This window comes from Pygocentrus nattereri, chromosome 17 (assembly GCF_015220715.1).
Source record: "Pygocentrus nattereri isolate fPygNat1 chromosome 17, fPygNat1.pri, whole genome shotgun sequence".
In the NCBI taxonomy this organism is placed as follows: domain Eukaryota; kingdom Metazoa; phylum Chordata; class Actinopteri; order Characiformes; family Serrasalmidae; genus Pygocentrus; species Pygocentrus nattereri.
This window is the reverse complement of record NC_051227.1, coordinates 30,555,267-30,577,632: the sequence shown is the minus strand read 5'-3', so window position 1 is coordinate 30,577,632 and position 22,366 is coordinate 30,555,267. Positions and strand designations below refer to the sequence as shown.

General features: G+C 38.1%; 1 protein-coding gene across 7 annotated transcripts in view; it reads right to left on the bottom strand.

Moving 5' to 3' along the window:
- The window catches only part of bcas3 (BCAS3 microtubule associated cell migration factor), a 290,913-nt gene extending 269,757 nt beyond the window's left edge, over positions 1-21,156 (bottom strand). For 6 of the 7 annotated variants that reach the window (XR_005131735.1, XM_037546827.1, XM_037546829.1 and 3 more), the window contains exons 1-6: positions 21,080-21,156; positions 20,066-20,154; positions 18,209-18,263; positions 17,401-17,476; positions 12,544-12,650; positions 5,122-5,203 (exon numbers count right to left, since the gene is read on the bottom strand). Coding sequence is in view for 6 of the 7 variants with exons in the window: in XM_037546827.1 (XP_037402724.1) it covers positions 5,122-5,203; positions 12,544-12,650; positions 17,401-17,476; positions 18,209-18,263; positions 20,066-20,136 (391 nt within the window). In the remaining variant the exon portion in view is untranslated. Of the gene's footprint in view, positions 1-5,121; positions 5,204-12,543; positions 12,651-17,400; positions 17,477-18,208; positions 18,264-20,065; positions 20,155-21,011 lie in introns of all 7 variants that reach the window. The other variant, XM_037546828.1, reaches the window with a different exon arrangement.
- Between the last annotated feature and the right edge of the window lie 1,210 nt (positions 21,157-22,366).

Here is a 22,366-nt window from a genome sequence, read left to right as displayed (position 1 = left end):
CCGTGTGAGAGCAAATGTGCTGCTCTCAGACCCTTAACACTTGAAAGGGCCTCTGCTCTGTTTTCACTTCCCTATCATCAAACATTGTAACTGGTCACGATATGTAATTGTGATACAAATATGACCGATTCTAAAAGACAACAGATGCCTTTTATTTGAAAGTCACTGCCTCTCTCTGGCTGCAATTGTCTCTGTAAACACAACTGGATTTGGATCTCAAATGAGTGAATTTCTATTACACTCAAAGCTAAAAAAATTACTAAAAAATAAAAAACATTTGAAATTTTAAGGACAATACTTTGTATTCAAGTGTGAACCATAAAGTTTATTTACACAACTGCACAAATGTTCATTTTTATAAATGTTCATATCATCCTGTAACACACTGTAGCACACCCTGCACACATTTGTCTCTTTTAGCTCCTTCACACTAGCTCTTACATATCTACTATCTTTTACCACGCTCTATTTACTCTAATGGTATTTTCACTAAGTCAGGGTCTTATTCTCCAAGGCTACATTTTCACATGTGACAGTTTTTTTGTGTGAGTGTGAGAAGAAAAAAAAATATCTAATGTTTCAAATTCTGCTATGCAGCAATGCATAAATATTGTTATAAAAATTTACTTTTACATCAATCCAGCTCCATATGCAGCAGAATTTCAAATGTGCGCAAGAGAACTCTTATGGCATTAAGATGCTTGTTTTAATGGTTACACTTCACATCTTTCATTTTGAAGGAGAGACAAGCACAGTGCTTTCTGACAAGAGAAATCAAACAGTTATTCAAAGTCAAGTTTACTTCAATTAAGCATAGCATGTAAGGGAGTCACAAACAGATCAGGTCTGTATATCCAGTACATGCGCCATTCTACTAAATTATGCTGTCAGGCGTGTTCATGTAACTACCAAAACACAAAGAGACTGACTCCAAAGGTGGAACCTTATTTTAGCCACATCCCTGCATCTCAGAGAAGGAAGTGAGACTTTTCTACAAGTTTTAAGGTGTTCATATAGCTATTTTGATGTTGTGTAACTGAAGACTACTAACCTCAAGGAAATACAGAGGTCAACTACGTTTGTAGGATGAGCGTCCCATGCAGATCAGTTTTCTTTTGGGCACGCACATTAGTTGTGTGCTCTGTTCAGACCGATATTAGAAATAGACTAAGTTAAAAGCTAATATGAACAAAATCAGATTTGGACACTAAATCAGATACAGGCCACTTTTACTTGCAGTCCGAATGCAGCCTACATAGTCTGTGTATTTGTGCCTGGTCTGTTTAGTTTGTTCCATCATAAATGTTTACTGACCAAGACAAATTCTTTGTACTTGGCAAAATAATGTGATTCTGATTATGATATAGATCATCAATGCATGTACTCCACTGTTAACAGGATGATAATTAAAAAGGAAATAATTTGCAGAAAGGACTTCAGTTCATAGTCAGTGTCTGTTTACAGTCGCTGTAGATAAACAGCATCCAAAACACAGTAGACTTTAAAAACACTGTAGAAAAAAAAAAGGAAAGAATTGTGGCTTATTCCCTTTGAGAAAGCGGAACTTCCTCCTTTATTCTGGGAAAGACCTTGCCTTATTAAAATTGACACCTATTTTCAGGACTTTCCAAATCCGCCCACCCAGACTGCCAGTTGAAACAATTACTCTTTTTAAAGCTCACTACAGTACAACACTGTTTGCACCATACAGATTGCAATCAGTTTCCCCACTAGAACAATTCGTTTTATTTTGCAGAGAATCATTCTACTCATGTGTTGGCTATCTGCTGCTTCTTATTACTCCGGCTAGCTTTTATCCACTTCCAGCTTGTATTGAAAGCCATCATTGTGCATTGTTGGAATATGCCAAAAGACCGGAATGCAAATCTACACACAAATGTCAAACTAAAACGTCATTCAGTGGATTTCTCATTGCGGAACTGTACCTTGCTATTTGCAAATAACTGCAAGTATCAGTGTACTAAACTGGCTAATTGCATTAAAAGACAGCTGCAAATGATTCTAAATAATGTAACACATGCATAAGATGTGACTGATCATTTCCTACAAAACTGCATTATTGCAGTAGATGCTCACGTGTTGGAATTCAACAAGACAACATGGAGCATGCTCTTTTGTCAGGCAGTTCCTTTTCCTTCCTTTAACAAATACACTGACCACAAGCATGTACAGACCAACAGGAGGATAGTGATGAAAGAGGAGGAGAAGTCTCTGAAGTTTGCAGCTCTGTCAGAATGCTGGTAAAACCCTAGCCAGTCAGCTGACAGCAGGCCAACACTAATCTTAAAGGACTGATTTTAATATTAGGATGGGAAACAGCAGGGCACTGGCAGGCTCCCTGCACTATTAAAGAAAAGAAGGTAGTCTTTAATTTCGCCAGGACGTTCACAAGAACTAAATAAAACCTCATAAATCATGTCAAACTCAATTTAAAAGGAAACTTAAATGCTTAAACATTGTTTCTCTCTGCAAATCATTTGTGAAACAAATTGATACTTGCACCTTATATAATGTGTTATAATATAATAATATATTACAGTAGGTCACACTGGCATGTCACACAAAATACATCATGGTTTACAATAACTGGGGTGCATTTCACTCCATCAGAATACATTTGAAAATTTTCAGATGAGTTAAAAACAATTCCCTTGGAGATCCTGCAGATCCACGTGTCTTCATAAATTTAATTGACATAATTAATTTAGAAAATATAGATATAGCACTGTGCCACAGGTATAACACTTACAGTGAGGAAAATAAGTATTTGAACACCCTGCGACTTTGCAAGTTCTCCCACTTAGAAATCATGGAGGGGTCTGAAATTTTCATCTTAGGTGCATGTCCACTGTGAGAGACATAATCAAAAAAAAAAATCCGGAAATCACAATGTATGATTTTTTAATAATTTATTTGTGTGTTACTGCTGCAAATAAGTATTTGAACACCTGTGAAAATCAATGTTAATATTTGGTACAGTAGCCTTTGTTTGCAATTACAGAGGTCAAACATTTCCTGTAGGTTTTCACCAGGTTTGCACACACTGCAGCAGGGATTTTGGCCCATTCCTCCACACAGATCTTCTCCAGATCAGCCAGGTTTCTGGGCTGTTGCTGAGAAACACAGAGTTTGAGCTCCCTCCAAAGATTTTATATAGGGTTTAGGTCTGGAGACTGGCTAGGCCACTCCAGAACCTTGATATGCTTCTTACGGAGCCACTCTTTGGTTATCCTGGCTGTGTGCTTTAATGCTCTAGCTGAGGGAAGGAGGTTGTTCCCCAAAATCTCGCAATACATGGCCCCGGTCATCCTCTCCTTAATACAGCGCAGTCGTCCTGTCCCATGTGCAGAAAAACACCCCCAAAGAATGATGCTTCCACCCCCATGCTTCACAGTAGGGATGGTGTTTTTGGGATGGTACTCATCATTCTTCGTCCTCCAAACACGGCGAGTGAAATTAAGACCAAAAAGTTCTATTTTGGTCTCATCTGACCACAGAACTTTCTCCCATGACTCCTCTGGATCATCCAAATGGTCATGGGCAAACTTAAGACAGGCCTGGACATGTGCTGATTTAAGCAGGGTAACTTTCCATGCCATGCATGACTTTAAACTATGACGTCTTAGTGTATTACCCACAGTAACCTTGGAAACAGTGGTGCCAGCTCTCTTCAGGTCATTGACCAGCTCCTCCCATGTAGTTCTGGGTTGATTCCTCACCTTTCTTAGGATCATTGATACGCCACAAGGTGAGATCTTGCATGGAGCCCCAGTCCAAGGGAGATTGACAGTCATGTTTAGCTTCTTCCATTTTCTAATAATTGTTCCAACAGTTGATCTTTTTTCACCAAGCTGCTTGGCAATTGCCCCGTAGCCCTTTCCAGCCTTGTGGCGGTCTACAATTGTCTCTGGTGTCTTTGGACAGCTCTTTGGTCTTAGCCATGTTAGTAGTTGGAGTCTTACTGATTATGTGGGGTGGACAGGTGTCTTTATGCAGCTAACGACCTCAAACAGGTGCTTCTAATTTAGAATAATAAGTGGAGGTGGACTTTTTAGAGGCGGACTAACAAGTGTTTGAGGGCCAGAATTTTTGCTGATTGACAGGTGTTCAAATACTTACACACAAATAAATTATTTTAAAAAAAAATCATACACTGTGATTTCCGGATTTTTTTTTTTAGATTATGTCTCTCACAATGGACATGCACCTAAGATGAAAATTTCAGGCCCCTCCATGATTTCTAAGTGGGAGAACTTGCAAAGTCGCTGGGTGTTCAAATACTTATTTTCTTCACTGTACTTGTGGCAAATTGTATTATTTGATACAACTTGATACTATAGAAGAACAAAGGCACAGGCAGTCAGATCCCAGGTCAGGTGTCAAACTCAATTCAAGGTGGTCCACAGCACTGCAGAGATTAGATTTTACCTTTTCTAAGAGTTCAACTTCTGAATGTTTTGTTAAAGCTGCACTAGGTAAGTTTTGGGGATTTGGAGACACCTCTCATGGAAATGTGTAATTGCACAGACGTGGAAGAACATTTTTTAAAGATAGTTGTGTTTTGCACCCTGCCAGAGTTGATGATTCTGATGACTGTGAGGGTGCTGAAAGAGTATTCAAAGAGAATTCAGTCAAAGACGTGCCTTTCGAGGATGTAAGTGAATTATTTACTATCTACTAGCTTCAGAATAATGTTGATTTTGCATTCAAGACCTAAACACAGAGCTAGACGTTCTTTTTGAGCCTATGATTGTGACTTTAATGCGTAGACGTTATGACCTGACAATGGTGACTTTTAAATTATTATCTCAGCCTTTACATGCTGACGTGCAGCAGCACACAGACACTATTTTATCATGTTTTGTTTTTGTTTTCGTAAGGCTAGTTCTTTCAACTTTAAACAAAAAAGAAAATACATATCTTACATAGAGGAGCTTTACTTAGCTGATGAGATGCCTCGAGTAGTTCAATCAGATGAAATGTTGTGCAGTACTGTACAACATCACCAGGACTGAAGTCTGACGCATGTCATGGGTGCTCCTGAGCTGCAAGAAAACCCTCTCTGAACTGCACAGCAACTATAAAATGTGAAATACTCACTGATATGAGGTGCTGGGAGGATCCGAGCAGTTCGCACAGGACCATGCCTCACTGAGAACAGCTCCTGGGCTTCTCCGCTCAGCTGCAGAGAAAACACAACATGCATACTTAATATAACACACAATACAGCAAGTTTTATTTTGTTGCTACTGACTAACAGAATTAGTGTGAAGCACAGAGAACGTTCCTCGCTCACCAGTGCACAGCTCAGGATCTAATAACATGTGACACAGACAGTAAAAATACCCTGTTCACACAGAAGACATACTTATTTCCCGTTCCTCACAGCGACACACAGTGATTACCTGAATTGCTTTCACATAGCCCAGAGGCACTGTCTGAGCTTCAGGAGCCTACCCTGTTCTCCACAGGTTGCCAAAGCAGCAACTACTCAGGCTCCTACCTCTCATTGCCCAGACTGACACCCTATCAAGAGATGTCCTCTAGCACCAATTGAACCCACTGAAATATACTACCACTGACCTTATCTGAGCATTAAAAGAAATTGTTTCAATTAAGCAGCTACTGGACACCAAGACAGTGCCACACTGACCTAAACCTCAGATATAATCACTACAAAAGACCCTGTAGCAGCTGCTACATTGAGTAGTAGAGGCACAGTCAGTCTTCTTTTATTGCCTACTTCTCAGCCCTAGCAGCAGCTACAAAAATAAACTAGCAACACTACAATTAGTCTCACAGCAATTGTGCCTGACAAGCTTTATTCCTTGGTAGACTATGTGAGGCTGGTCTTGACCAACTTGCACATAGACTATAATGTTGACATACTACAGCAGAGGTTGGTGTCCGAACTTGTGCTTAGGTCAGCAAAATGCTTCAGCCTCTAGAACAAAGATTTTCAAATGTGGACCTTTAATCCAGTTTACAGTCCTGGCAGGTACAACACCAGATGGCCACTCAGTTATGTCAACAGTTCAGTTAACAACAGGTGATTTTAGAAAATTAGATTCAAGATTTAGAAATTAGTTTTCAAGATTAGAAAATTATTAGAATTTTTAATTTTTTTTATTTTAATTTTTAATTTTTTAATAATTAGAAAATTAGTTTTCAAGATCTTTGTTCTAGAAGCAGGAGCACCTCGTTGATCTAGGAATAAGTTGTGATACTAACCTTTATGACAGTCTCATATCAAGAGGTGCTCACAGCCACACAAGCCCTACAAATATCTGCCTACTGCTCAAGTCTGTAAGGTGGACCATTTAATGTCCGCTACATTTACATTTATGGCATTTGGCTGACGCTCTTAGAGAGCGACTTACAATTTGATCATTTTACAGGCAGGCCAAGGCAGTGTTAGGAGTCTTGCCCAAGGACTCTTATTGGTATAGTGTAGGGTGTTTGCCCAGGTGAGGATTGAACCCCAGTCTGCAGTGTAGAAGGCAGAGGTGTTAACCACTACACTAACCAACCACCACTACAACTGGCTGTAACCCTTCTGTGGCTACCATTCAAGAAATTACATAGCTAGATTTCATAATTAGATTTTCAATAGCATATATGTCATAATCAATTCTCAGTGTAGCCATCACTGCAGCAGAACACTTTAAGAACATGCTTTGGTTGTGTGCCTCCACATCTTCTTCTTCTTTCGGCTGCTCCCTTTAAGGGTCGCCACAGCGGATCATCTGCCTCCATCTTGCCCTATCCACTGCCTCCTCTACTTTTACACCAACCATCTCCATGTCCACCTCCATAAACCTTCTCTGAGGTCTACCTCTTCTCCTTCTACCCGGCAGCTCCATCTCCAACATTCTTTGAGCAATATATCAACTATTCCTCCTCAACACATGTCCAAACCATCTCAACCTGGCCTCTCTGGCTTTATCTCCAAACTGCTCCACCTTCACTGTCCCTCTGATCTGCTCATTTCTAATCTTGTCCATCCTTGTCACTCCCAATGAAAATCTCAGCATCTTCATCTCCGCCACCTCCAGCTCAGCCTCCTGTCTTTTAGACAGAGCCACAGTCTCCAAACCATACATCATAGCAGGACGCACTACTGTCTTGTAAACCATCCTTTTCACTCTTGCTGCTATCCTTCTGTCACACATCAGCCCTGACACCCGTCTCCACCCACTCCATCCTTCCTGCACCCTCTTCTTCACCTCTTTTCTACACTGTCCATTGCTCTGGATGTTTGACCCAAGATATTTGAAGTCATCCACCTTTACGATCTCTACTCCTTGCATCTTCACCTTTCCACCTGCCTCCCTCTCATTCACATGTATTCCATCTTGTCTCTACTGACCTTCATTCCTCTCCTCTCCAGTGCAAACCTCCACCTCTCCAGATTCTCTTCCACCTGCTCTCTACTCTCACCACAGATTACAATGTCATCTGAAAACATCATGGTCCATGGAGCCTCCTGCCTGGTTGTGTGCCTCCACATGCATAACATAAAAGATGTGATTTGTTTCTTTCCACAAGAGTCATATCTGCAGTACATACAGCTAACAGGTCTTACAGACCACTTTCCTGCAACTCAGTTCAAGTGTCAGGTTATTAGTGGAGTATTTTCTAATTTTTCAAATTGAGTCCATAATAATACACAAAAGAAAGTCACATCTAGCTATGACATCTACACCTAGATAAGTTATAGCTGGTTTTACTGGTATTCCACAGTCACCTTCACCACCACGGTTCTAGCTGGGCTATGACATATAACACTATCTGTGGAGCTGCAGGTTTCCACAGGAGCTTCCCTACCTTAAAACAGAAGCTACCTGAAAGCTAGCTACCAAAGAAGTCTTTGATCCCTTCACACACTGGGATACACTTTTCAAAATTATGGAAACTATTTGTCTCCCTTGAGACAAGGGAGATTTCTACTTCCCACTGAGACATTAACAGACATAAAGTGCTTGTATTGGAATCAAAAGATACATTGTTTGGTTTGTAGTGGTTGTGACGTGGTTTGCTAACGGGTTGCTCTACAGTCAGAATCCAAACATTGGCCATCTGTTGATTAACCAAATCAAGGCACAAAAAGCATGGTATATAATGGCTATCTGGGAATCAGAGCTGGACAGAAAATCAGCACACACAAACCATTCAACATCAGAAAAGACTTCTCACCTACTGCTACTCTTGCTATATTTATGCTATCATAACTGACATGAAGTCCAAAAGGCTGCAGCACTGAACCCACATACCATGATGTTCATTTGAAGAGATCTAAAGAGGATATAGAATAAATGGCATCAAATACATAAGCTCTTCAGCAAAGCCTGTAAGAGTTCACAGGGTCATCAGTTTTCGAAGCTCCTCAAAGAGCCTAGCTTAACGCAATGATACAGCCTTATCAACCACTCAGTGTTTCCCCACTCACAGAATACACTTGGGCATGGGGCTGGGCAATATGAAAATATTTATTGTTATTGTGGTAAATTACATCATAACATCACAATATATATTTTTAATGTTGCCTTACTTTGCTCCAATCTATCAAATGATGGGCTGTCAAAACATGAAGTATCATCATATTACATTGTTGCCTTAACACCCAGCTTTACTGGGGTGACCCCCTAAAAGTAAATTTCTATTTTGTCTAGAGAAAAAAATCTAGAGATACTGATTTAAACTGCAATTATTTTCTACAAACCCAGCACATCCACTTTTTTCTTGCTTGAGGCTTGAACATTGCACGATCACCAGGCTGCCAGTTAGATGTGGTTGTGTTGTCATGTACAGAGCACGCAGGTGTCTGGCTTCTTCTGATTTGTGCAACCTATTTACAGAAGGTTTACAAGCTCCAAGTCATTAAGGTTAAATTTTATCTAAAACTTAAGACAACTGCTAATCATGTAGAATTTAATTAAAATTTAAACTCTTGTGATCCAAAAACAACATTCTCTCAAATTGCGATTTCAATATAAAATGCTAAATCTTTCAAGCCTTTGTTTCTTGCTCTTTTAACAAATTTACCAAAAAAGAAAATATGCTATATTTTTGTGAATGAACAGTGGCACAGTGTCAGTGTCAATAAAGAAAAGCACTTCTTTGCACACATACACTTTTTCCCCCCATGCAGTCCCTTCCATGACATGAACTTTGACTTTAGCCAAGTCCATGAGGTGCTTCAGATTTAAAACCAAAAAACTAGTGAATTTAACATTCACAATGCTTTCCTTGAACCCTGCCAGAAAGTGTCCACCGATAAATTCGATACATTGTAGAAGCAGAAATATGAGCGTGACAAGTTACAGAACAATAGTTGGGCAAATAAAGCAAGATTTGTTCACACTATAAAAAGGAATCATTTATGTCAAGTGGGGGAAACAAGCAGTCATAATGGAAAGTCGACAGAAGCCGGATGAGCCTGCAGCCAAGCCACAGAACTAAAGTTACAGCATGAGTAAATACTCTACATGCTACAGCGCATATCGCCTGTATGACTAACAGTACGTATATGGACAGATGAACATAAAACTATTTTTTACCCTTTACGTTTTTAATTGATGCTCCAGTTTGCACAGTAGCTTAAAGGGGAAAAAAAAGAGAAGGAAAAATGAGATGACTGAAACCAAAGCTGGAGGAGTGCCATTAGGCCTGACTGACGCCTCAGATCTAATGGCCAGGGATTCTGCCTTTGTTTTGTTTGTTCGAGCGTGTATATATGTATGTGTATGCGTGTTAAATTACAAAGAATGTGCATTATCACATTACCAGGCATAATCCATGTGTCTAAAGGAGATAATCCCACCAGAGGATGATCGCTCTTTTGCACAATTAGTAGCTTTTGCAGGGAGAAGGATCAGTCATGTTTTTATTAAAAGTGGCCACGAGGCCGCCAAGCAAAGAGATTAACATGTCATCTAAAATACAGCAAGTTGACAGAGAGAGAGAGAGATAGAGAGAGATAGAGAGATAAAGAGAGAGAATACAAATATGTGGGATATCAGGGAGAAAGTATATATACACACACACACACACACACAAAAAAATCCTTCAATAGCAAATAGGGCAAAAGAATAATGGAATTTACCAGATTGCAAGGTTTACATTAATGCAACTGTCGTTTTTGCATCAGTGTTCATGTTCAAAAGCTCTGCTATTAAATGACTTTTTATGACAGCAATATGCAAAATTACTTCTGTATACTTCTCCAAATTCAAACACAGACTGATGGAATTCACAAAAATCACAAAGCTATACATCTGGAATGGGGTGGGGGTGGGGGGTCAGATTCACAGAAAGGACAGATCATTCCAAGAATAACTGGGAAAGCAGACAAAGTGCAGAGTGGTATCAGTATCAAGCTGAAGAGGACGGGTGATAGCGATAAGCCTGTCTCCTGGGCTGAGGTCTGTCATAGAGATTAACGTGATCAAGAAGAAACTGCATCACAAAATAAATTTGTTTATATTTGTATTACAGTTGTCGAACTGACTCTATAAACACAATCAAGTTTAATTACAAATATTTAAACTACAGTTAAAATTTTGGAAGCACTTGTCTTATGAACAATTGATATTCAATAATAACTTATACAGTGCAAAACTGACATTATAAACCACCAAAATAGAACCCAACAGTTTATTCCCAGGTTAAAAGTATTTGGGGAACAACAATTGGGATTTTTGACATGGTAAAAATAGTGAAGATTTTAAAATAATATTGTTATAATATCTAATAACCTTGACATTATTTATCATAATATAACAAAACAATTATCAATAACTATATGATCATCTGGTCACATCTGGATTTGGTCATAGCATATTTTTTATGTAAGGTATTGTTGTCTTAGTTATTATGGAATCCATAGCTCCATTCATCATTGCAAAAAGATCATTATCATGTTGTGTTTGCAACAAAAATGGGTTTGCAACAAAAATGGGTTTGTATTAACAACAGTTATTTCAAACTTTTTTCAATTGTGATTTCAAACTTTTGAATGCTAGTGTGTGTATGAGCATAAGCTGCAAACCTCATTTCAAGAACAGCTCTTCCACTACATAATGCACGGAGGCTTGCCACAACTATGCACAGCAGGAACTTTTAGAAAAACAGCAGCTCCACCACCTCTTTGCAGAGCAGGTCATTCCACTACACACCTCTCCATTCCAACACCAGTTCAATTTACCTTCTACTGCCTGTTATCTTCCACCCGACAAACAACACCTCTCTAGCCAAAGATCTCTCTCTGAGGAGATGTTAATGCACACACTCAGCGCAGATGCAAGCACACACTCCAGCAGGGCCCACTAGGCCTGGTCCTCCTCCTACATTCAACGCCATTATGGAGGGTGTCGGCTTAGCAACTGTCACAAACACTTCACAGTCACTCATGACCAGAAACGGTGCGGCTTTCAACACTTGCTCCGACCCAGGAAAAACAGACTACTATGATACAAAAGCGACCGTTTGGCAGAAAGAAAAAGGAAATACCAGAATCAAGAGCTTGAAGAGAAAGAGAAGACAACAAACCACAAGAATGACAAATGCGTAGACGTTGCTGTAGTTAGGAGATAAAATGTATGTGGTGATAACAGCAGGGTCGGTTTAATCAAAATGACCTAATAAAAATAAAACTGAACAATTTAACAACAGAGATCTCACACTTATTTTTAAAATGAAACTGTGCCTTTAGTTTACATTAACAGTTAGTACTCAGATGAGCTTTGTATACTGTATTCATCAAAAAACAGATTTCTACACTAAGGATTTTTCTTTGTTGGTACTGACATCAAGTGGCTAAAACGTGTAATTGCACATGTAGAAACTCCTATAAAAGTCCTCTAATGGAACAGACGGATGTAGAAAGAAAACAAACAAGACCACATAAACACGACATAATCAGTGATACTCAGTTTAATATGAACACAGGCAGATATACAAAACAAAAACAAGGAAAGTGGAAAAAATGAAGAATGATTTAAATAGGCACTAGGCAAGATTGCAAGTTTTTAAGCGGTTTTCTACCAGACACAAATTACACCTAGTCCTTGACTTAATTTTGAATGACGATTTTCCAGTGAAAGGAAATTATACTCCAGGCTTAATCCCTGTCCAGAAAACCAATTTCTAGAAATAGAAACAGACATTTTCCTACTCTGCCACTGTTTGTGAAAACTATTTTCTACCCCAAGTTACATCACTGGCTGTGACATTCTAAACCAGTCCTGATCATGGAGATCTATCCCCTTTGCAGAGTTCAGATCCCAACCTAACCTAACACACTTGACCCAGGTAATGAAGAACTTCAGTGGCATCTGAATATTAGAGTCAGGTTTCTTTGATCTGAACTATGCAGAGTGTTAGATCTCCAGGGCCAGGACTGGGCACCTCTGCTCTAATTTATTTAGAAGTCAAGACCTGCATGCTTGAACAAAAGCAGCCAGCAAATGTGGCTCAGTGACCCTTGTTTAATAATAGAAGACAAGTTATCAAAGTACTTACTGATATGCTCCAAATCTGCATTCCATCTGCATAACCAATCATCAGACACAGAGGCGGGTCAGCACCACTGCCATGCATCTCCAGGAACTCTGGTGAGCGGGCCACATCTGGACACATACACAGTAACAATTTTTCATTCGCTGTCATTCACAACTGACATACAGAGACAATGTTTTCTACAATACCAAATACACTTTATTAAGGAAAGAGTTTTTGTACACTGCCAGTTGTTATACATTTATTCTCTAAGAGAAATGAAACGTCTGGATACTATGCTAGTGAGAGACACTATTCAACAGCCCTGAAGTTGAACCAAATAAAATCTTTGCTTAGCAGAGCAGAGTTCTGTTGTATGGAGTTGTTAGATTTCATGCTATATATTTTTCAGTAGCATAAGCTGTGAACTTGGGACATGCTCTACAGAATGTTTGTTAACGTCCCAGTGAGTCTAATCAGAAATTATGGGGCGCAACTCATTTTTTGTCAAAATATCTTTATAATACAATTTAAGTGTACTGGATGTGGCAAATCTGACAGTCAATTTCAACTAGTTTCAATCAGTTACAGCAACAGCAGCTCAGTCAAGCAGTTTCTCAAACTGGAATATCAAAGTTAAATGGGACCATTTCTGTCGAGCTTGTCAGGTGAGGTTAAAAACATCAAACAAGCAGGACAAACTACAATGTTGAATTGTATCATGAAAGCTATATATTCATGCCTTTTGTGCTTTTTGATTTGACAGAAGTATCCTAATGTAAATGGGTTAAAAGATTTAAGAACATAGAATTGGATGGTTTGTGTATAAATGTGCTACATTTACTTAAAACGTATTTAAAAACTTTCTATGCCTTATCTGCGCAGTGTATAAGCAGAGCTCCACAGTATTGTTAAAAATCTCAGAATTTGACTTCAGAATATAAAACCATATCAGACCTGAAAATGCATGCATCATTACATCAGCGTCATCATGCATGAAGCCACATCAGCTTGAACTCACAAATCCATGTGTTTGCAGCTAGAAGTTGTCTATATCTATCCTTCTATCTATATATCCATCTATCTATAAAATAACTAGGTTATCATAATATATATAATATTAAACTAATATTAAACTAAGCTTATAAAACTTCAACATACAGCGTAAACCTACTTGAATATTTTACATGCTTCAAATGTCTGTGCCTCACATCAATAACACTATGTTTCATGCTGCCTACCCTACTACACAACTTACGATACGATCAAGCATGGCTAACTTGTGGTAACTTGTGCTACAGCTGATTGTTAGAAAGTGAGATGAGAATTTGAGCAGCCTTGTGTGGGTCTATCATTTTTCAATAATGAAGTAAAGATCACAGTAAACACAATAACACAACAGCCATCCACATGGCAGCATAATGACCTGCTGCACACTAGGCTGGTTTGTCTTTTTGTATATAAGTTGTCCAATGTGTACTGAAAGCATGCATGAAGACAAATGAGCCATGTGCCCAACAAGAATAACTTTCTGGAGAATCTCCTATACATTAAACACTTTAACAGAAGCAGACAGTTTATAAACAAACTACCAATCTACTGTCTAACTCCAGTATTTCCATAGCTGGCACAGTTACATGAATGTCACAGAGAAAACGTAGCGCTGTCACTCATTTCCTTATTGAGAAATGAACCATCAAAAAGCTCACAGCTTGGTCCTTGCCAAACAAACCTGTCTAAACTGAACACTGTAACAGTGCATTACACTGAAAATTGCAAACTGAATCTGTGTCTATATGTTACTCAGTGTTTATTATACTATTTAATGTGCAGCTAATATCTAATTACTTACTTTGCAGGTTTTTTTAAAATCAGTTAAATACTCAGTTAAATAGGCTACTATTCTATCAGTTTTGGGGGGTGAAGGCTAATGTGCGGTTCCTCACTTCACCTTACATATATCCAGTCACCATATCTTTAGAGTTGCTTCTGCCCTGTTATATCACAGCTCAACATATTTATTGCTCATTCCTAGGCAAGTGACCTAACATACACCAACATTTGGCCAGCAATACTCCAAATCATCAGGATCCATTAGTGAAAAGAGCAGAACTAGGCTTGTGGACTAGTTGTGGGACCTCCCACAAGTTTTTAATACGTTTTAATAGATGGCCACTGCAAAAGCAACTGTTGGAGTACTAATGAATTATTAACTCCATTGTGCAGCTTAACCTGGTTTCCTAATAAACTAAAGCCTAGTGCGCACTGACCCAACATTCCCAAACAAACCCAAACATCAAGTTGGTGTGCCATACCCGTGTGTGGTTGTTGAAGGTCTCAGGAACTGAAGTGATAAATTTCATATCATGGATTTTTATCATTCTTGCCAATCTCAGACCAGGGCTCAACTCAGCTTGATAATTAATTGGTCAGTTGAATCAGTTACATCAACAGTTAATCTAATAACCAGTAAACACAAAATCCAGGACCAGAAACTGGATGCAAGGTCCAGACTTATCCCTGCTCTAGAAAGGTTCTACCCTGAATCACACTGTTCTAGAATGTTCTCCTATTGGTTCATTTCATCAAAGAATGTTCTTCCTCCATTTCTCACTGGTTCATTTCTTTTTCTTATAAAACCAACTGGCAGCATAACAATGTTGGTGCCTACTGCGGAATGTTGGGTCAACAGTACACAGCCCTGGTCTTAATAGTACACAGCCCTGGTCTTAATAGTACACAGCCCTGGTCTTAATAGTACACAGCCCTGGTCTTAATAGTACACAACCCTCGTCTTCATAGTACACAACCCTCGTCTTCATAGTACACAACCCTCGTCTTCATAGTACACAGCACCATACTTCAGAGTTTTTCTGTTCTACATGAGTATTCCTGGTTTTGTGCCAAACCAATCATTTGCATTTGTTTTGTTTAGATATATCTGAGTTCATGGCTATCGTATTTCATAGTTCTAGTTTGCTATGAATAGTTCTAAGAGTCAATCATTGCAAACAATAATTGCATTTATTCCACTATTCTTCTAAATTAAACAAATTTGTTTTTGCTTTCCTAAGCTATAAACTAAATCAAGATGTTTTAATATTTAAAGTCAGAATATATGAAAGTCATGTGATTTTTTTTAAAGAGAAGAAAAAAAAAAACAAACTAAGCAAAATGTATTCAGATTCAATGCTAAACATAAATGAATACTTAGAGACAGAGAGAAAAGACAGAGAAGGTCCTTTTACTGATGTACTACAACCACAGCTAGTGACAGATAGATGGACAAACTAGTGATTCTATGGAATTGGACTTTGTTGTTGTATAACTAACACAGACTAATCTACGTGTAATGTGTGGATGAGAAAATCAAGTAATGTGCAAGTAGTTCTAAGTAGTTCTCCTATCAATGTAGTTTCAGACCATTTTAGAGTGTATAAAGCGTTTGATTTTTTTTGTTTTTGTTTTTTTGGTGTAACTCCTTAAATGGTCAGGGCCCGCTGGCAGGCCAAAGGTTTTATTACAAACCTCTTTAACCTACAAATAGTTCACCCAGTTTGCACGGAAGTCCCTGTAGTTACTGAATAATAAGCTTTAGTATGCAATAAGCTTGGGATTTTATGTAGTTAACCCAAGCCTGGATGTAAAGTAGTAGCATGTACTGGTCAATAACTTAATCTGAGTGGATTTCCCCAACAATCCATGGAAGATTCAAGCAAAAAAGGCTAAATACAGCAATTTGCACACTTTCTTATTAATGAGTTTGATTCAGTTCAGAAACAACTTTCATATAATGTGTCATGTAGTATGTGATCTTCAATATTTCAGTCACCCAAAAAATGAGCAGGAAGGTATGAGATCTTTTTATAATCTGTTAAGTCTTTAAAAGTCACACAGGTTACCTAACCACAGGGCTGAAAATAACACCAGCCAACACACAACTTCCCCCAAACATCTACATATGTGTATAATGTTATAAATAGCGCATGATTAAATCACCTGGCTCAAAACATCATACAAGTAAGTACGATAGAAGGAATAATAGCAAAACAACTTATGTCTGCAAAAATTGAAGAATACAGTTTTATAGACAGACACAGAATATCAGTACCTATAACTGAAGTAATAAGCATTTTCTCCATATAATGGCTGTTTCTGTTTCGTGCCATCTCAAAGAGATTTGAAGAGGAGGAGACCGTGACAGATAAGGACTAATCCACCACTACAGACATATTTTTTTTTACTTCACAGGAGAAACAAAGCACTGCACAGGAACTTACGGTACTGGTAAAACCACCAGCGAGTAAAGTAGATTTTACTTGAAAGTGATGCATTTGCAGTGCTATTTTATGCTGCATCTGAATTACACAGAATTAGGTCTTAGTAAGTTTAGTAAGCTCAGGGAAGCCCGGTCCCAGTCTTGGAATTCAGATCCAACACAGCTGGCTCTAACATACGAATGCTTCTTAGCAAATTACAAGAAGTAACTTTGGTGTAATTAAATATCACCAGTAGCCATCAAAAGCTGTCAAAGGACTAGACAGATTAGATTAGATTCATTAGCACATTTCTGTTACTGTTACTGTCAATAATAAATTGGTCAAAAATAAATTTAAGTGAATGTGGATGATGTCTAATGAGCAGGTTACAGTCCCTCGTTTGAGACTATCACAGGTTCCAACACCTGTGGCACGGTAGATGAAGTACTGTACTATAAATGTTCCAGTGAATGCTACTTCATATATGAAATTACAAGCCAAATACTGCCTACCAAAATGTTAGGAGACTAGCTATTAACCACTCTTTGGAGCACTACAGGTGGAAAATGTGTATGGAAAAGCCAAGAGAAGGTACAGAACATTCTTCAAATCAGGAACGTACCATTGATGTCTGCTTTTTCAAACCGAACCCAAATGATCTTTTCTTTTTCATCCGTTGGAGGAGCCCCAGTGTACGCCTTCAAAACAAACAGGTATTAGAAATGAATGTTTTCAAATATTTTGATTTAGAAGTACAGAGTATGAGTTATGAAATATAATAAAATGTTTTCAATCTGAAGGAGGTCAAAGTAGTCACAGTTTTTCAATACAAATGCACTATACTGTGAACTACTGAACTATACTGGCAGATATACAGGGCTTACAAGATAACCTAAAGATTTTTTTATTTCAAGCAACAGTTTTCAAAAATTCAAATGAACTTGCTCAATAAGCACAATTAACAAAAATACAATGTAGTTAATTTGTTTCCGATAACGTAAAGACTCACTCACTGCCTTTAAAACTGTACTTTAGATCATAACATTACTCTAAAAATCTGGTGAGATCTCAGCTCTTTTTTTCTCTTTTACTTTGCTTAATATTTTTTGATCAATGTAAACGAATAGCAGTTTCTCATGATAATAACATATCTTTTTTATGTTAAAATAGGTACTATAGGTACTGTGGAGCATTTTACATCAAGAAGGAATTTTTGGAATCTCAAGAGTTCAGGCAGATACACTGGCATTTGAATAAAGACCAGGCAGTTAACCAAATAAAAATCTGACAACTGCTAATAGTCAAGAAAAACAGGAAAACAGTCCATTTATGATTGTTATATATATGCATTAAAATAAATGCTATTCACATCAAGTTCACATAATACATCAACCAAAAAAGGAGAAAAATAACCTGGAAAAAGCACTAACCTGAGGAACCACATCTTGCAAAAAAGTCACAACACTTTCCATGTAAGACTGCTCCCTATTAAAAAAAACAAAACAAAAAAACAGTTAAGTGACATTATGAAAATCCCTCTTTTGTAGACCACTAAATTACATTACAACAAGTTCTTGTAGAATTTTGAACCAACTTCCTAAAATGGATTCAATTTTAAATGATTCTACATGCAAAGTGAAAAGAATTTATTTAAATTCTATTAAAATTATTTAACTATTTGATTTAGCTGTGTTCTGTACATGCAGTGCTCCTTAAAAGTTTCTGAAAACTTTAGCATTATGTGGGTTTCTACATTAAGGATCTTCATTAAAGTCACAGCATTAAAGAAAAGAGAACTTATGAAAAAAATAACACACATTATATAGTTTTTCATTCATTAAGCAGTTATCCAACATTAAATATTTTGGTTGGCAACAGTATGTAATCCTCTAGAATGATCAGTTGGGTAAAGGTAATAAAGTGAGGAGGTTCAAGCAATTGGATAAAATTAGGCAGGGGTTTACCACATACATGTTAGTGCATGCCATGTCTCAGTTAAATGAGAATTCTAAGGACCTCAGAACATTTGCCGGTGCTCAGTCGCAAAACAATTTCAGAAAAATCTGGACTTCACAGGCAGTCATGCAGACAATAGAGGAAATTCAACATCATTTACACCCTTACTTGGGAACAACTAACCTGAACTGTACCTAACAATTAATAAATAAGATTCTAATATGATAAAGTCTACAATAACAGAACACTTACAATGCAATGCTAGCATATTCTCAGTCTACTTCACTAGTCAAAAGAAAAAGAATGTCTTGGTTCAGAAGCATTTTGATCCCCATAGCACAACTTAGTACAACTAAAATTAGTTATTAAAAGATCTGCAATGGTGGTTCACCATTTGCACACCAGCTGAAGCTAGCAATATGTAAACTGGGTGAGGGTTGATGCACGAGTACGAGCAAATAAACATTAATACCAGTGATAGTTATACAAACCCAGGACACTGGGACTGAATTCAGCTAACTAAATGGAGATCTTATAAAAACACAATACCACCGCCATGTAGTCTGCATACAGCGGAAACAACAAATGTGGCAACCAATCACAGCATCTTATTGCGGGAGATGATCCAATCAAATCGTGCTAGAGAATCATTTTTATCCACATAGGACAACTTAGTACAACTAAAACTTCTTATAAACAGATCTGCAATGGTGGTTCACCATTTGCAAAGCAGTTGAAGCTAGCAATACATAAATTGGGTGAGGGTTGATGCACCATGTCGCATCCACAAGTTCCAACAGGTGTGAGCCCATGAGCCACTCGCCCTACTCTCCAAGTACATGTACATGTCTATAAATGTGTACCTCAAATGTTGACCTTTCGATAGGTGAAGCAGTAACTGCTCTGTCTTTATCCTCAGTAACTAGTTTACTGTGATGCACTAAATGCTTGTCTGATGCACTAAACACACAGCTTACGTCACCACACTATGGCATGACAATAAGAATATATGAAATTACAGTTGCAATATGTCTTACTGTTCTCTTACTCAGCTAAGATTTGAGAGAATAGCGAGTGCAAGTATCTATGTGTGGAGTCCATTGAAGCCTAAAACACTGACACTTTGAAAAGGTTTGTTAAGACATGTCATTTGATTGCAGCAGGAACTGCTGTCTTTACAAACATGCACCCAGAAATGCATATCAACTTTAAGATTACACATATTGATTCCAACAAAACTAAAGCAAAAAGTGTAGAGTTGACAAACCCTACAACATTGAGTCCAAAGAGACATGACTACAATGCAAACTACAAGAGAGATCTGTCCTTACGTAGCAGCCTGTGCTCGTACTACAACCCCTCCAGCACAGCGACTTGGTCTGCGCGGGGAGTCGGATGCCATGGTGAACCAGCCTGTATCCTGAGGGAAGAGAAAATCAGTTGAGACTGGGCAATGCTGATTCATCCTCTCTACACAACCAGTCTGGAAAAAAAAAAGCTTAGTATAGTTTGGACATTCCGAACGTAAGTCTACAATTAAAAAAACTCACAGGGACAGCTGATGTAAAACGAAGGACAAATCAATTCTATAAATATGTTGGACTCCATTATTATAACTCCAGAAATGCACACTTTTATTGATCAACCTGCTTTGACTAGGAGGTGGTTAGTGATCAGAGATGAGTTTCTCCAAAAGCAGTAGCCAAACAATTCATTTTTCATTCACAACTCATCATGTTTAGTCCCAACACTGCGATTATTGCTGAAAAGTGGGCCCATCGACTTTAACAACTGTTATATTATGACTTCTGACTTTCTCAACAGCCTACCGAGCTGCAGCACGTATGTCTTTAGCTAGAATACAAACATAAAATCGAAACCTACAAAACAATTCGGACTGTATTTAAAAAAACCGCTCACTGATCATTTGAAGTTCAGTTACCACTCTTGTGCTAAGCAAGCAAACTAAGCTTATATTGGCGTATAATGTTAAATGACTAACTTAGGCTAGTCCGCTACACTTACAAAACAGTATAAAGCTACAATTTCACAGCGAAGACATTCACTGACCAACGTTCTCGAAAACAACATTAAACTATGCCAAAAAGCAGATGAGTTTATTGTCCAGCTGGCTTGCCTCACTCACAGGCATTTCAACATAACCTAGCTTAGCTAGCTAGTTAGCTGGCTAACTGGCCACTCTGTCAGCCAGACTCATCACTTCTAGAGGGAAAGACATTTGTTGAACAATGACAGCAATGTATACGCCGTACATACTCAGTTCTAAACCCAACACAGTACGAGCAGGACACATAAACACGAACTCCGGTGACAGTTATACAAACCCGGGACGCTGGGCTTGAATTCAGCTAACTAAACAGAGATCTTCCCAAAACGCGACAACAACACCGCGTAGTCTACGTACAGCGGAAACAACAAACGTGGCAGCCAATCACAGCGTCCTGCTGCGGCCGATGATCCAGTCAAATCGTGGGAGAGGCGGTCCGTTTGAGGCTCTCGAGCCAGTCAGGGTGGAGAGAGCTGCATTGTTTCATTGGTCACTTCAGAAAATTGAGTTTGACAAAAATAAATTCCGCGTCACGCGTCGCACTTTCCAACTGCAAGAGGAGTTAACGCCGGGCTGGAGTCTTTTTTTATTTATTACTTTTATATACATATAAATAAACATATGCACAATGTATATAAGATATACATGTAACAGTGTACACACACACTGGGCAGCGTTTTTTGCGCGTTTTTTACACAAAAATATGTATATATAAATATACATACACGATTTAATAGGACTGGGTTAAATCAGAATAATGTCCCGTCTCCTTTTCAAAGACGAATGTGAATGCGCATAAATACACACCACACACACACTTATAAATGTGCGTGTGTGTGTGTGTGTGTGTGTGTGCATTTATTCTGTGATTTATCTGAAGACTTTATACGAAATTACATGTTTCCACAATAAGCAATACTTTTGCTCAATATTATGAACAGTAAAATCACTTTTTTGGTTTTCCCAATTTTTCCCACATATTTGCAATGCCACATAAGTAAAACCTGTCGCTGGGTAGTTGCTACAGAATAAAGCTGTGTCAATGTTATGTTTAAATGTAAAGTAAGTTTTAGCTGGGTAGATTTTATGCACAAGTCTATATGATGTTTCTTTAAATTTATTAGTAATTAAGTATCAGATTTGATCAGATATTAGACAGATCTTTGTCTTCCACTGAATGAGGAAATGTAACAGTATCATTTTGGAACAAAGTTCTTATAGATCTAATAACACAGTTACCCATAGGAGAATTAATTGGTGTGAGATCACTTTTGTTCACTTAACATCAGTTGCTACTTAACAGCATGCATACTTTGGAGGAGATTGCACATAATCCCCTGGTGTTACAAGTAGTTTATACTGAGTCAGAAATGTCTCACAGGTGAAAAGAAAACCATCAGAATTAAATAACTGATCAACTGTTGTGATACTGTTATGGAACTAGTATTCCAAAAGAGAGACTTGTGCTTTAGATTACTGTTTATTGAGGCACATAAAGTAACTATGTGGCAAAAAAACATGCTTGTAAGTTAAAGTCAATGCTACAAAGGCCTGATGATGAAAT